The following is a 14,640-nucleotide window of genomic DNA, read 5'->3' as shown; positions in this document are numbered from 1 at the left end:
AGTTGGAATGACACCGTCAAATTATGAAATACTTGTGAATTTAAAATTTATGTGTATTGGAAATTTGTTAATATTTAAAACACAACTTTATAATTCCAAATAAGAATAACAAAAATATAAATTGATGGGCTTGTAAAATCGATGCTTCTCATATAAATATATAATATAACACATCAAAGTGTCATTCCATTGTTGCCTTCAAAGTGTGCCCAAGCGCCGCTCAAATTGACAGTGCTGTAAAACAACATGGCAACAGCTGATTTTCCGCGCCTTTAAATTAAAAATATATAAAATGGTAAGCGCGTATATTTTCTGAAATTGTATTCAAGTAAATGTAAATAATTTTGTACTCATTTCTGAATAGAGACGCAGTTTAGCACCCAGTCAAAGACTGGGAGTACGTATCAAATCAAAGGACGCCTTCACCCCTCCATTAAAAAAGAAAAATAAACGCGTGTGTCAAGAGGAGCTGCAAAAGCGCCAAAGCGCATTACGCGATGCTACCAATCGAGTCGAGCTTCCGCTCCCGATACGCTTCACCGCGAATAGCGAGTATGAGCAAGCCATTGCCAAGGTGCTAGCGCGCAAATTCAAAGTACCCATTGCCAACTACGTGCCAGATTATGGAGGAAATCGGACACTGGGTGTACGTCGGACCATAGTGCGTCGTGCCCTGCACGATCCACAGGCGTGCAATGCTTTAGTCTTATATGTGCCGCCGGCCTACACCGAGCACGAGCGCATGTCAATGGATCCAAGCAAAGTGCAGGTACATGTTGTAGTTGACCCAATCCTCAGCAACGTGCTGCGTCCACATCAGCGTGAAGGTGTGCGCTTTATGTATGAATGTGTGGAAGGTAAACGAGGTAATTTCAACGGCTGCATTATGGCTGATGAAATGGGTCTAGGCAAGACCTTGCAGTGCGTCACCTTAACGTGGACGCTGCTGCGTCAAAGCCCGGATTGCAAGCCAACGATCTCCAAGGCCATAGTTGTGTCGCCATCATCACTGGTGAAAAACTGGGAGAAGGAGTTTACTAAATGGCTACATGGACGCATGCACTGCCTGGCTATGGAGGGTGGCTCCAAGGAAGACACAACACGCGCTCTGGAACAGTTTGCCATGAATACAGCTACGCGCTGTGGAACTCCGGTGCTGCTGATCAGTTACGAAACATTCCGCCTCTACGCACATATACTCTGCAAAACGGAGGTGGGCATGGTCATCTGCGATGAAGGCCATCGGCTTAAGAACAGCGATAATCTCACTTATCAGGCTCTCATGGGACTGAAGACCAAACGACGTGTTTTACTCTCCGGCACGCCGATACAAAACGATCTGACCGAGTATTTCAGTTTGGTCAACTTTGTGAATCCGGAAATGTTGGGCACTGCCGCCGATTTTAAGCGTAATTTTGAAAATTCAATTCTACGCGGTCAAAATGCTGATTCTACGGATGCTGAACGTCAACGAGCCTTGCAGAAGACCCAAGAATTAATTGGATTGGTCAATCAATGCATCATACGGCGTACCAATCAAATCCTGACCAAATATCTGCCGGTCAAATTTGAAATGGTCGTGTGTGTCAAGCTAACACCAGTGCAATTGCAAATCTATACCAATTTCCTCAAATCGGATCAGGTGCGACGCAGTCTGGCAGGTAGGTAAAAAGTCAGTAAGATGGGGCCAATTTTTGTTAAAACATGTTTATTTTAATTAGATTGCAATGAGAAGGCATCGCTGACGGCATTGGCTGACATAACAACGTTGAAAAAGCTGTGTAATCATCCGGATTTGATCTACGAGAAAATTGTGGCAAAGGAAAAGGGTTTCGAGAACTCTCAGAATGTTTTGCCGCCCAATTACAAACCGAAGTTTGTTCATCAACTATTCCTTTTATAAATATTTATACTAACATCTGGATATACTTGTAGAGATGTCAACCCGGAACTGAGCGGCAAGTTTATGCTGTTGGATTTTATGCTGGCCGCCATACGAGCCAATAGCGATGACAAAGTGGTGCTCATTTCGAATTATACTCAAACGCTGGATCTGTTTGAGCAGCTGGCGCGCAAGCGAAAGTACACTTATGTTCGGTTGGATGGCACCATGACCATTAAGAAGCGTTCCAAGGTTGTGGACAGATTCAACGATCCCAGTACCGACTGCTTTCTCTTTATGCTAAGCAGTAAAGCCGGCGGTTGCGGCTTGAATCTGATAGGCGCGAATCGTTTATTCATGTTTGATCCCGACTGGAATCCGGCTAACGATGAGCAGGCCATGGCTCGAGTATGGCGCGATGGCCAGAAGAAGCCCTGCTACATCTATCGCTTGGTCGCAGTAAGTGTGCCGAAGCCATTTCAATTTCTTTTAATATATTTAATATAATATAATAAACTCTAATTTAAGAGCGGTTCGATTGAGGAGAAAATCCTGCAGAGGCAGACACACAAGAAGTCGCTGTCCAGCACAATCATAGACAACAATGAGTCTTCAGAAAAGCATTTCACACGCGATGATCTTAAGGATCTATTTAGCTTCGAGGCGAACGTGTTATCCGATACGCACAATAAGTGAGTGCCTGGTGATTTATTAAGAAATGAAAATGATATATGTATATATATATATATATATTGCACTTTTCAGGCTGAAGTGCAAGCGTTGTTTTCAGGACGTGCAAAGACAGCCACCAGCAGAGAATACAGACTGCACCTCACATCTGTCGCAGTGGTTCCACTGCTCGAACAATCGCGGCTTGCCGGACAGCATTTTGTCCCAGGCGTGGACAGCAAGTAAATGTGTTTCATTTGTGTTCCATCATCGATCGCAGGCCGAATCCAAGCCAGCGGCCAGCATTACCGAGGATGATGAATCAGAGCAACAGCAGCAGAGTCCTAAACGTACTTCAAAGTGCGACGACGATGACGAAGACTTTGACCCGGAGAATAGCGCTGAGGAAAAATTCCTGGGCTTCTAGTTGTTGAATTTACAAATAATTTATTGTTTTTGCATTTGCGGAACCTGATTTAGATTTTAGGCTAATCTAAAAACTAATTTAATTTGTTACTTGTTAACAATTAACCTAATATACATAAGTAGTTTAACATTTAAAATATGGAACTAGCTGTTCCCAATGCTTGTCAGCTTCATTAACAGAACTATAAGCACGTAAAATGTCTTAGCCTAGTGCAGAATTCAGATTTAAAAACACCTTGCATACACACATATTGAACAACTATCATGAACACACATGAATTGTCTCTATGTATGTATGTGTGCATCAGTAATAAACCAATGCAGTGTTAACACAGTCAATAGAACACTTTTTGTGTAAGTTTGTATGTGTATACCTATCAAATATGGGGGAGTTAAACGTCGATAATCTTATGCTCCAGTTCGACCCAGACATTGCTCTTCTCCGGTGGCTTTTGCAATGGAGAAGGCTGCTGCAGCAAGTCGACCAAGAAGTTTCCAATGCTTTGGTAGTAACTGAAAAATAATGAGTTTTAATTAAAATATTTCTGATTGGAAGCAATTATCATTTAGAGGAGCATTAGTAACTGAGATATCTAGGACAAGGACAACGATCTCTCCATAAGATAAACATTTATAAGATCGCCGTTTTGTTGCTTGAACGACTCAGAAACTTATCTGCTGATAAATGATTGTTAAAGCTTACCCATCGACTATCCAGGTGTCGTTGTGTGAGCCCCCCGGAAATTCAATCATACGTTTCTGTTCGCTACCGCATTTGGTATACAAGGCACGCATCATGCGCGGTGGCACTAGGTTATCTGCAAGGCCCGATATAAATAGAAAAGGCACCGAGCACTTGCTTATCTTGTTAATTGAATGATACTGCGAAAGAAAAACGGAAGTGTACAATGAATGCAATGATACAACAAACACTCGAGAAAGAAATATGAATTAAAATTACCTTATTTTTATACAATAGATTTGGTATGTATTTCACAGATGGATGCACCAGCTCGACTGCCATATCGCGTATACTAGTAAATGTGTTTTCTACAATGGCGCACATTAACTTTTGGCCATAGACAGCGTCGGCAGCTACATCGATTACGACGGCGCCGCCCAGCGAGCGACCAAACAGTATAAGCTGCGAATGATCCAAGTCATGGCGCGTGTGCAAATAATCAATTGCGGCTCGTGCATCTGTTACCAGACCACGTTCGGAAGGCACGCCAGTCGATAGACCATAACCGCGATACTCGACCATCAAGACGTTGCAGTGCAGATGATGATAAATGCCCCACACCTTACGAAAGGAACAAATTAAATTAAGCTGGTTAAGAATTTTTGGTTATAGTCCCTCATTACATTCTGCATTCGATGTCCCATATTGCCCGCATTGCCATGGAAGTAGAGTAGTGTGGGCACAGATTTGCAGCGTTCCTCGGGTTGACTTATCCAGAAGGCATGCAGTGTAACTCCATCAGGCGTCTTTATGCTAACGGTAAGATGCGGCAGGTTGTGCATTGTGGGGATGGGTATGTAAATGCGGGAGTTTGTTGGCAAGTCCGGATGATACAAGAGAAGGTCTTGTGCATGGTAAAAGATAACTGCAAATAAATAAATAAATAAAAATAACTATTGGAACTATACAGATATATTTCCGTTTACATACGTAGTAAAATAGCTGCAAAGAGCGTAAGCGTCATGTAACCCCCATAAAAGTAATAGAAAACGAAGAATAGAAGAAAAGCGCCTACAATGCCTACTCCTATACCCCGCGATTTGGGCAGCGCTATGCCCACTTCTTTCATTTTGTACACGTCCGTAGGTATACACGAGTGCTACATGCTGAAATTCTTTCAGTTTTTAATGCACGAGCATTGTATATTTTAGAAAATAGCTAGAATCTAAAAGCGTCGACGTAGTTAGAGCAGTTGTTGCGGAACTGCCAACTTAATATTGAACTCTTACAGACTAAAAATCAGCTGGATGCAGTCGGAAACAGGTGTGTAGCGACGATGAACTTATCGCTATTTGCAGCCCTGGTTGACTCGATAATTTTCACTTTCAGTGCAGCCCTACTTAAAACAAAATGGCGTATTTTTTACAGCAATAGACCAAGGCGACGTGAACATCTTTTGTGTAGTTGAAAACTGCATTTAAAAACAAGTGTCTCACTTTCAAACCAAAACAAACATTTATCAAAACCGTTAAATAGTGTATTGCATGTTTAATGAGCGCTATAAGGCAACTCTGTGTGCTACCACGAAAATATAATGAGCCAGGTAAGTAGGCCTTGAAAAAGCTGTGACAGTGAACGTCGTGTAAGAGAAAAAAATAACAAGAAAACTATGAAATTTTACTATCACTCGAAACAAGGCTATCTCAATCAGTTGAGTTCGAGTCGTCGTGTGAGTATTATTCTAAAAAATTGTGCTATATTGAATTTCTACGTTGATTTTGTGGGTGTGGCATGTGCCAGTCACGGAGACTAACCCAAGAGGTGTCCCCCCGTTTGAGACTCCGTCACACGTACGGCACTTGGGGTGCCAGCTATTACGGCTTTCAAACAAAAAAGTGCTTAAATATTGTATATTCAATGGTGTTTCACTGTTTTCACGACGTCAACCGATTCCAGAGGATTCAACGTGGCAGCCAGTGTTAATTTTCTGAAAATCCATTGGGTACCCATTTTCGCAAATTTCGATTGAAATTAGGCATTTCAGTTTGTTTTCGTTGAATGCCGCATACAAAAATGCATATATTGCATTATTTTCGACCAATTCGAGTAGAAATTGAAAATTTTCATCGATTACGTAACCACATTTTGTCAGGTGCAAAGTTTTCCTCGTGCTCCAAACACTGAATTTCTGGCCAATTCTCGTGGAATATCAGCCCGCCAAAATCAATCTTGCACAGAACTAGTCTTGATTTAACTAAATTCTTGTATTAAAATATATTTTCAATCATTTTTATCCGATTTCTCTTAATTTGAGCAACAATGTTGTGAACTTAGACCATAAAAATCTCGTCAGTGTCATGGAATTCGCGTATTTTTGATGTATTTACCGGCTTTTCTCTCCAGGATCGCGTATAAAGTGTTATCCTTCCATTTCTTAATAGTATGTCTGCGTACCCGGATCAGACAACGTGTTGAAGTCAACAAGTGCTGGCATTTATATGAAAAAACGTCCATTAATACTATTATGTGGATTTCTGGAGAGGATTAGCCATTAAATTGGAATGTACATATGTTATTCTTTAACTGCAAGGCATTTCAATTACATTGGCGACATCTTATGCTGTGGCAATTGCTGAGTTTCTCACATTTTGTATGTATTGTGAAGTTTTTCGGTAATATAAGGATTTACTAATGTCTGGCCAGGATTCAGGCTGTTTTTTCAGCTCTTGTCTGATCTTAGCTGTTATATTGTACCACAGCCACTTGCGACTGATGCAGTAGCATTATTAAATCACAAATCGCATGTTTAGGAAAGATTAGTTGCTTACTTAATATATTCAGAGGATATGCAGCCAAATAGCTGGAGGGGATTAGGTTCAGTCAACCTATTGCCTGATATTATTATGTGCTAAGAGGATGCTGAATATAAACCCAGGTTTACAGAGAGGTTGTGGGAATATTAAACTAAATTAGAAGCAGTTGGTTTTCTGGTTACGTTAAGCTGATCAATACGGAAATACTCCGGGATAATGTCAGAAATGCTTCATATTCTTAAGAATATAAATATATTAAGCTATGTCTGAATGTATAAAGCTATATGTTTATTGATCTATAAGAATTATAAGTGGCGCATAAAACTTTTACATAATCCTAAATTCTTCAATTTGAATGACTTGAAATGTTTTAGTTTTTATAATTGGGTAAAGGATAAGAGAAGTGTAAATCAATTGGCATTCGATTTTCAAGGTATTCCGTTAAACGCATCAAACAAATATTCAACTCATGAATTTCTCGAAATGAATGTCCATATTTCGAATGCGATTCACCATAATCTTCTTTCCTATTCTTGCACAGGCACTCAATGAATCGTCGCATAGTATAGGCTCAGACGAACAAGATGACACAAGAGAAGAGGCCAGTGGCAGTGGCAGCGGTAGTGGGAGTGGATCCTCGGGCTCCGACTCTGATTCAGACAGTTCCTCAGGTAACTCCAGCGATGGACGCAGTTCGCAGGAGCCAACGGTTGCCAAAACGGCGGTGGCAGGTTTTCCACCAACAGCAGTGGCCGCTCAAGCAGATACCAAAACGAATGGCTTTACGGATGGGAATGAGGATGACAGTTCCAGCAGTGGTTCCAGTGCCAGTGACTCTGACTCAGATGCAGAGGCTGGCGGCGAGCCGGACAGAACAAACAGTAACAACAACAGCAACAACAACAACAGCAGCAAGTTGCATACGAGTAGTAGCAGCAGCTCCTCGGGCACCTCTGCAGCAACCCTTGCCAAGGCTGGCGAAGAGGATGATGACGATGAAGACGACGACGATGATGATGATGGAGAAGAAGATGGTGAAGAAGACAAGACACAAAAATCACAGGCCGTCAGCGAAGCCAGCGCCGATGAAGATGATGCCAGTGATAGCTCCGCCAATGCCTCGCCCACATCCTCCAGCAGCAGTAGCAGCAGCGTAAGTTAAACCTCTTTCATGATTTAGTGCCTCTCCAACATGTTAGCTCAACTACTTTAAACAACCCAATAGGAGGATGAGGAGGAAGATTACAGACCTAAGCGCTCTACGCGACAGCCGCGCAAAGCCGCGCCATCCGCTGCAGAAAAATCAAAGAGACCTGCCAAAAAGAAGAAGAAAACCCAAACGTAAGTTCAATAAATTAGAATTAGATTGATTGCATTCAAATGTTTGCCAATTTAGTACATTTAGTTAGATTATGAATATATATAAAAAAAATCCTCTATTACGTCTTACTATTATATTTAATTGGATTTTTTAGTGAATTATTAGATCATAAGATGCTAAGGAAACGTACAGTATTAAGTTTTGTATTACTATTTTTTTTTTAAGATAAAACTAACTATGAAATGTTCTCAAAGAACATTTTTTAGGATTTGCTAAAGGGGATGCCGTACAAAAAATTGCTTTTCGATATATAGATCAAACAAAAGGCAGTGCAATCGTATTATTTTAGAATTCTTGAGCGAAACCATTTAAGCATCTATTCATACACAGTTGGGACTCCGACGAGAGCGACGGGAGCAACGACGCAGAGAGCGATGAGGCACCTTTTGCAACACAGAAACGCAAATGCAATGCGCGTTCCGGCGGCAACAAACAGTCACAACCTCAGCAGGCGCGACGTCGCGTTAAATCCTTTAGTTCTGAGGATAGCGACGATGATGATGCAAGCAAGAGGTATGTCAATGTAAATATATCATAAGATTTAATGAAACTCAATCATATCTCAATAATAACAGGTGCGCAACTCGTCGCACCGCTGCTGCTGTGAGTTACAAAGAGGCATCTGAGGACGAGGCCACCGACTCGGAGGACTTGCTGGAATTCGAGTACGATGAAAGTCAAGCGGCGGCTAATGCGGCCGCCGCTGAGGAAGAGGAGAAGTGCGAAACTATTGAGCGAATACTTGCGAAGCGTGATGGCAAGAAAGGCTGTACCGGAAATCAAACGACAATTTATGCCATTGAGGAGAATGGATGTGATCCGAATGCGGGTTTTGAGGACTCGTCAGAGCCGTTGGAGGTGCAATACCTGATCAAGTGGAAGGGCTGGAGCTACATACACAATACCTGGGAGTCGGAAACGACGCTGCGCGAAATGAAGGCGAAGGGCATGAAAAAGCTGGACAACTTCATAAAGAAGGAGCAGGACACAGCCTGCTGGCGGCGCTATGCGGGCCCTGAAGATATCGATTACTTTGAATGCCAACAGGAGCTGCAGCATGATCTGCTTAAGTCCTATAACAATGTGGATCGAATAATAGCACGTGGCACAAAGCCCGAAGATGGCAGTGAGGAGTTTCTGTGCAAATGGCAATCGTTGCCTTATTCGGAGTCCACTTGGGAGGATGCAACCTTGGTGATTAGGAAATGGCAACGATGCGTTGAACAATTCACCGAGCGAGAAAACTCCAAGTGGACGCCATCTCGTCACTGCCGTGTGATCAAATATCGTCCCAAGTTCTCGCGCATCAGGTCACAGCCTGATTTTCTGGTAGAGGGACTAACACTCCGTGACTATCAAATGGATGGACTGAACTGGCTGCTGCATTCCTGGTGCAAGGAGAACTCCGTTATACTGGCCGATGAGATGGGTCTGGGAAAGACCATCCAAACAATATGTTTTCTCTATTCACTCTTCAAGATTCATCATCTGTATGGACCGTTTTTATGTGTAGTGCCGCTCAGTACAATGACCGCCTGGCAGCGGGAATTCGATTTATGGGCGCCCGATATGAATGTAGTTACATATCTGGGTGACGTTAAGTCACGCGAGCTAATACAGCAATACGAGTGGCAGTTTGAAGGCTCCAAAAGACTGAAATTCAATTGCATATTAACGACCTATGAGATTGTGCTTAAGGACAAACAGTTTCTGGGCACCCTTCAGTGGGCGGCATTGCTGGTGGATGAGGCGCATCGGCTAAAAAATGACGACTCTCTGCTGTACAAATCGCTCAAGGAATTCGACACAAATCATCGACTGCTCATTACGGGCACGCCATTGCAGAACTCACTGAAAGAGCTCTGGGCTCTGCTTCACTTTATAATGCCTGAGAAATTCGATACATGGGAAAACTTTGAGCTGCAGCATGGCAATGCCGAGGACAAGGGCTACACGCGCCTACATCAACAGCTCGAGCCATATATACTGCGACGTGTCAAGAAAGATGTGGAGAAGTCGCTGCCCGCCAAAGTGGAGCAAATACTTCGTGTGGAGATGACATCACTGCAGAAGCAGTACTACAAATGGATACTTACCAAAAATTTTGATGCGCTTCGCAAGGGTAAACGTGGCTCCACCTCGACCTTCCTTAACATTGTCATTGAACTGAAGAAGTGCTGCAATCATGCCGCACTTATACGTCCATCAGAATTTGAGCTTTTTGGCTTGCAGCAGGACGAAGCGCTCCAGGTGCTGCTGAAAGGCTCCGGCAAGCTAGTGCTGTTGGATAAACTTCTTTGCCGGCTAAAGGAAACGGGTCATCGTGTGCTAATATTTTCGCAGATGGTTCGCATGTTAGATGTGCTCGCTGATTATCTCCAGAAGCGACATTTCTCGTTTCAGCGCTTGGATGGCAGCATCAAGGGTGAAATGCGGCGGCAGGCATTGGATCACTTTAATGCTGAGGGTAGTCAGGACTTTTGCTTCTTGCTATCGACACGTGCCGGTGGCTTGGGCATTAATTTGGCCACAGCCGATACGGTCATTATATTCGATTCTGATTGGAATCCGCAGAATGATTTGCAAGCGCAAGCCCGTGCCCATCGCATCGGCCAAAAGAATCAGGTCAATATTTATCGCCTTGTCACGGCGCGATCCGTCGAGGAGCAGATTGTAGAGCGCGCCAAGCAAAAGATGGTGCTCGATCATTTGGTGATCCAGCGTATGGACACCACAGGCCGAACGGTGCTAGACAAAAGTGGCAGCGCTCACTCATCCAATTCAAATCCCTTTAACAAAGATGACTTGTCGGCCATTCTTAAATTTGGCGCAGAGGAACTATTCAAGGATGAGCAGGAGCATGAGGAGGAGCTTGTGTGCGATATTGACGAAATTCTGCGTCGCGCTGAGACACGGAACGAAGATCCAGAAATGCCAGGCGATGATCTGCTTTCAGCTTTCAAGGTGGCCAGCATAGCTGCGTTCCAGGAGGACGAACCCAGTGAGTCGACGAGTAAGGACCTGCAAGGGGCTGACGATGAGGATGACAGCAAGGATTGGGACGACATTATACCCGAAGGTTTCCGAAAAGTCATTGAGGATCAGGAGCGTGCTAAGGAAATGGAGGACTTGTACTTGCCGCCGCGACGCAAAACGGCTGCCGCAAATAAAAATGATTCCGGCAAGCGAGGGGCACCCAAGAGCGGGCAACGTTCCAAGCAGGGCGACGATTCCGGTGATTCCGATTATGAAATGGGCTCTGATGCCAGCGGAGCTGGGGGCGAGGATGGAGGCGGCAGGCAGCGCAAACGCGGACGACCTGCTATGAAGGAGAAAATCAATGGCTTCACCGACGCAGAGCTGCGACGTTTCATACGCAGCTATAAAAAGTTTCCAGCGCCGTTGCAGCGTCTAGAGGCGATTGCATGCGATGCGGAGTTGCAGGAGAAGCCATTAGCGGAGCTAAAGCGAGTTGGTGAGATGCTCCATCAGCGCTGCGTGCAGTTCCTGGACGAGCACAAGGAGGAAGAAAACAAGACTGTGAAAGAAGACGAGCAGCAGGGCAGCAAACAGCGACGCACCCGCGCCACTTACTCGGTCAAACTGGGCGGGGTGTCGTTCAATGCCAAAACGCTGCTGGCCTGTGAAGAAGAGCTACATCCACTAAACGAGCTCATGCCCAGCTCGGCAGTCGAGCGGCAGCAGTGGGTGTTCAACATCAAGACACGCTCAGCCAATTTCGATGTGGAGTGGGGTGTCGAGGAGGACACCCATTTGCTGCGCGGCATTTATCAGTATGGCATTGGTTCCTGGGAGCAAATGAAGCTGGATCCAACGCTCAAGCTGAGCGAGAAAATACTACTTAACGACACACGCAAGCCCCAAGCCAAGCACTTGCAATCCAGGGCGGAGTACCTGCTCAAGATTATCAAGAAGAATGTTGAGCTGACGAAAGGCGAAAAGCGGCGACAGCGCCGGCCGCGTAAACTAAAAACTAATCTCAATTCAAGCACTGTGGCAGCCAGTACGCCAGAGCGAAAGGATGGAGCTGCTGAGGAAGGTAGCTCCTCGCTGGCGGGCGACAGTAGCTTACGGCAGACAGTGGATGGCAGCAACTCTGTCGCCTCGCCAATCACTGCAGCCGCATCAGCGACAGAACAAGGTAGTTCACAGAAAAAGAAAAAGTCAAAGACTCGGAGCAAGAAGTCAAGCGCCTCTGACAACAATGGCAATAAACCTATGCACTTTACGGCCAACAATGAGCCACGTGCACTGGAAGTGCTCGGTGATTTGGATCCGAGCATTTTCAACGAATGCAAGGAGAAGATGCGACCGGTGAAGAAAGCGCTCAAAGCTCTAGATCAGCCCGATCTCAGTCTGTCCGACCAGGATCAGTTGCAGCACACGCGTGACTGTCTACTGCAGATCGGGCGACAAATTGACGTTTGCCTGCAGCCCTATGGCGAGACTGAGAAGAAGGAGTGGCGCAGCAATCTTTGGTATTTTGTGTCCAAGTTCACGGAGCTGGATGCCAAGCGACTGTTTAAGATCTACAAGCATGCCCTTAAGCAGCAAACGCAGAAGGATGAACCTGCAAATGCAGCAGCCGATGATGGTGGAAAGTCGAAACGCTCGCGAGCTGAAAATGGCGACGTTGCAGACAAGGAGAAAGAGCGTGATAAGAGTGGGAAGAAGAAAAAGAAGGATAAGGACAAGGAGCGTCAGGGACGCTATTCGGGTACGCCGACCGATGAGAAATCTACACGCCGCTTTACCAACGAATCGCCACTGAAGCGAAAACGTGATGAGAACGATGCGGAGGCCAGCGGCATGGCTGTAAATAACTCTGGAATCAGCGACAACCTGAAGTCGATGTCTTTCAAACGCCTTAATATGGATACAGCGGCATCCTCGCGACATGGCAGCCACGAAGACCAGCGCAAGAAGCATCACAGAGGCGATGAGTACTACGGAGGTGCCGGCGGTGGGCCACCAAGTGGCTATGACGGGAGTAGCACACGTCGTTCTGGTCTCAACTCACCGTCAGCAATTGGCGGCAGTAGTCGGCGCTTCGAGCCGTCGCCTGCGCCATCTGGCTATGCTTCTGAAATGGATCGTTGGCATCCACGGGACCGGTATGTCGTAGGCACAAATATAGCCATTGAGATTTGTTTTATTAATTTCATTTTAATTGCAGTTACAATTTTGACTATAAGCGCGAGCGATATGATTCTTTATATCCACGAGGAGGCAGTGGTGCTGCCGGCAGCGGTTATCATCGAGATCATCGTGAGCGTGATCGCGAGCGAAGACCAGACAAACGCAGGTAAATCTCAAGAGCTAACAAACTGGGGAAACATGAATCTATCAAATAGATAAGCTTTAGTACTATATAACACGATTTTGATCTTATGTTATCGTATGTTAAGATAGAGCTAGTAGTAACTAAATGTAGGTCAATAGATCGCTTGATTAACCAATTCTTTGCTTTATTTCCCGCAGATACCCGTCCGCAGTGTCTCATGCCTACTCGGGCCATTACCTGCCGTCTAATTACTACCTGCCGAATGGCATGGCTTTGCCACCACCGCCGCCAGGCTATCGGAGTGAACGCGGCTACCCAGTCATGCCGCGCGAATACCCTGCTGATTACAGACGCAGCGAATACGACCGGCGCACGCAGACGTGAGGAGCGAATGCCGCCAATACAATTGTATATACATTTAGGTTAGTTTTAAGCTTGGCTGTGGTGTCTGTGTCGGGCGCGGCTAATTGTTAAGTCTTTCCCGTAACGATCTTGACACAAACCATGAGCAGCAGCAATCACACACACACACACACACCTACATACACAAAAACACCTGCTCATACACGCACACATGTACACACACTCACACAAGCAAAATAAGAATGCGCATGATACAGATTAGGTACCATACATAGCTAAGCATATGTACAAGTAATAATTATATATAGCAGCTATTTATAAATTTTACTGTAAATTTAAATTATATATTGACCGCATATTGAGTAAACGGCGGCGTTTCGGGCAAATTATGTAAGATAATTTTACAATTTCCCTTGTATAAAGCGTAGGCTTTAAGTTTTCTTCATTAAACCCTTTTTATACTGTACAGTTAATTACGGCAAATGCCACTTCATAAGTCCTTTGAAAGCTTTGAATATAACAACAAATTCTCACTATATTTATAAACACAACAATGAATAAAGCGATAATGTTAAATATAAAATAACACGACAGCACTTCAGTTTTGTCTCAAAGGCCTTTTTATAAGCCATATATATGTATATATATAGATTCCGAGATTGGAGACGGTGTATGTATGTATTGTAGTTAATATTAGTCTATTTAAATAAGTATAGAACGCATGTTGTATCCGAAGTCTAAACAGATCTATATCATTAAATTATAAAAGAAAAGATTTGCGATAATTGAATGCGATTGGACAATGAGGGTGAGAAATATTGTGCACCGACTTGTATAATTAAATCAACAATTAATCTGCCAAATTTAATCTGATATCTATTGTCTAAACAAAAGTGTTAAGTGGTTTTTGTTGGCTAATTTTTCATCTTAGTTAAAATACAGGTCCATTATTCCTCGAACGAAGATCTTCATATTTCTATAGGTATCCTTTCCTTTCTATCTTCTGATTTCTTATCTGACGTCTGACATGAAAGTGAAGAGGGAAATCTGCTTAGCAGATTTATAAATTTATTTGTTTCTGTTCGTTACACAGCCTTCATTTAGGGCAAATAAAAAACG

The 14,640-nt window shown here is 44.0% G+C and overlaps 3 protein-coding genes across 4 annotated transcripts; 2 read left to right on the top strand and 1 right to left on the bottom strand.

Moving 5' to 3' along the window:
• The first annotated feature begins 135 nt into the window (after positions 1-135).
• On the top strand, positions 136-3,321 carry okr (DNA repair and recombination protein RAD54-like okr). Its single transcript, XM_018003071.2, has 6 exons — positions 136-295; positions 365-1,661; positions 1,722-1,875; positions 1,936-2,341; positions 2,411-2,574; positions 2,648-3,321. The coding sequence occupies exons 1-6, from the start codon at positions 293-295 to the stop codon at positions 2,976-2,978; spliced, it is 2,355 nt and encodes a 784-aa protein (XP_017858560.1). The 5' UTR covers positions 136-292; the 3' UTR covers positions 2,979-3,321.
• Positions 2,973-4,974, bottom strand: Bem46 (abhydrolase domain containing 13-like protein Bem46). Its single transcript, XM_018003081.2, has 5 exons — positions 4,650-4,974; positions 4,343-4,584; positions 3,939-4,280; positions 3,681-3,859; positions 2,973-3,490 (listed from the first exon to the last, which is right to left on the bottom strand). The coding sequence occupies exons 1-5, from the start codon at positions 4,786-4,788 to the stop codon at positions 3,370-3,372; spliced, it is 1,023 nt and encodes a 340-aa protein (XP_017858570.1). The 5' UTR covers positions 4,789-4,974; the 3' UTR covers positions 2,973-3,369.
• Positions 4,975-5,040: 66 nt separating this feature from the next.
• Chd1 (chromodomain-helicase-DNA-binding protein 1) lies at positions 5,041-14,107 on the top strand. Of its 2 annotated transcripts, none has more exons than XM_018003069.2 (7): positions 5,041-5,262; positions 7,014-7,625; positions 7,698-7,813; positions 8,184-8,366; positions 8,429-12,988; positions 13,051-13,179; positions 13,356-14,107. In XM_018003069.2, exons 1-7 carry the CDS (start codon positions 5,254-5,256, stop codon positions 13,540-13,542), a joined length of 5,796 nt encoding a protein of 1,931 aa, XP_017858558.2. In that variant the 5' UTR covers positions 5,041-5,253; the 3' UTR covers positions 13,543-14,107. The 2 variants fall into 2 exon arrangements, with proteins under 2 accessions (XP_017858558.2, XP_089320924.1); XM_089464798.1 differs by having other exon boundaries at positions 5,258-5,388.
• The last annotated feature ends 533 nt before the right edge of the window (positions 14,108-14,640 follow it).

Source organism: Drosophila arizonae, chromosome 3 (genome assembly GCF_054131065.1).
Source record: "Drosophila arizonae isolate 15081-1271.41 chromosome 3, UAZ_ARI_1.0, whole genome shotgun sequence".
NCBI classification, from domain to species: Eukaryota; Metazoa; Arthropoda; class Insecta; order Diptera; family Drosophilidae; genus Drosophila; species Drosophila arizonae.
This window is presented reverse-complemented; position numbering and strand designations above follow the sequence as displayed.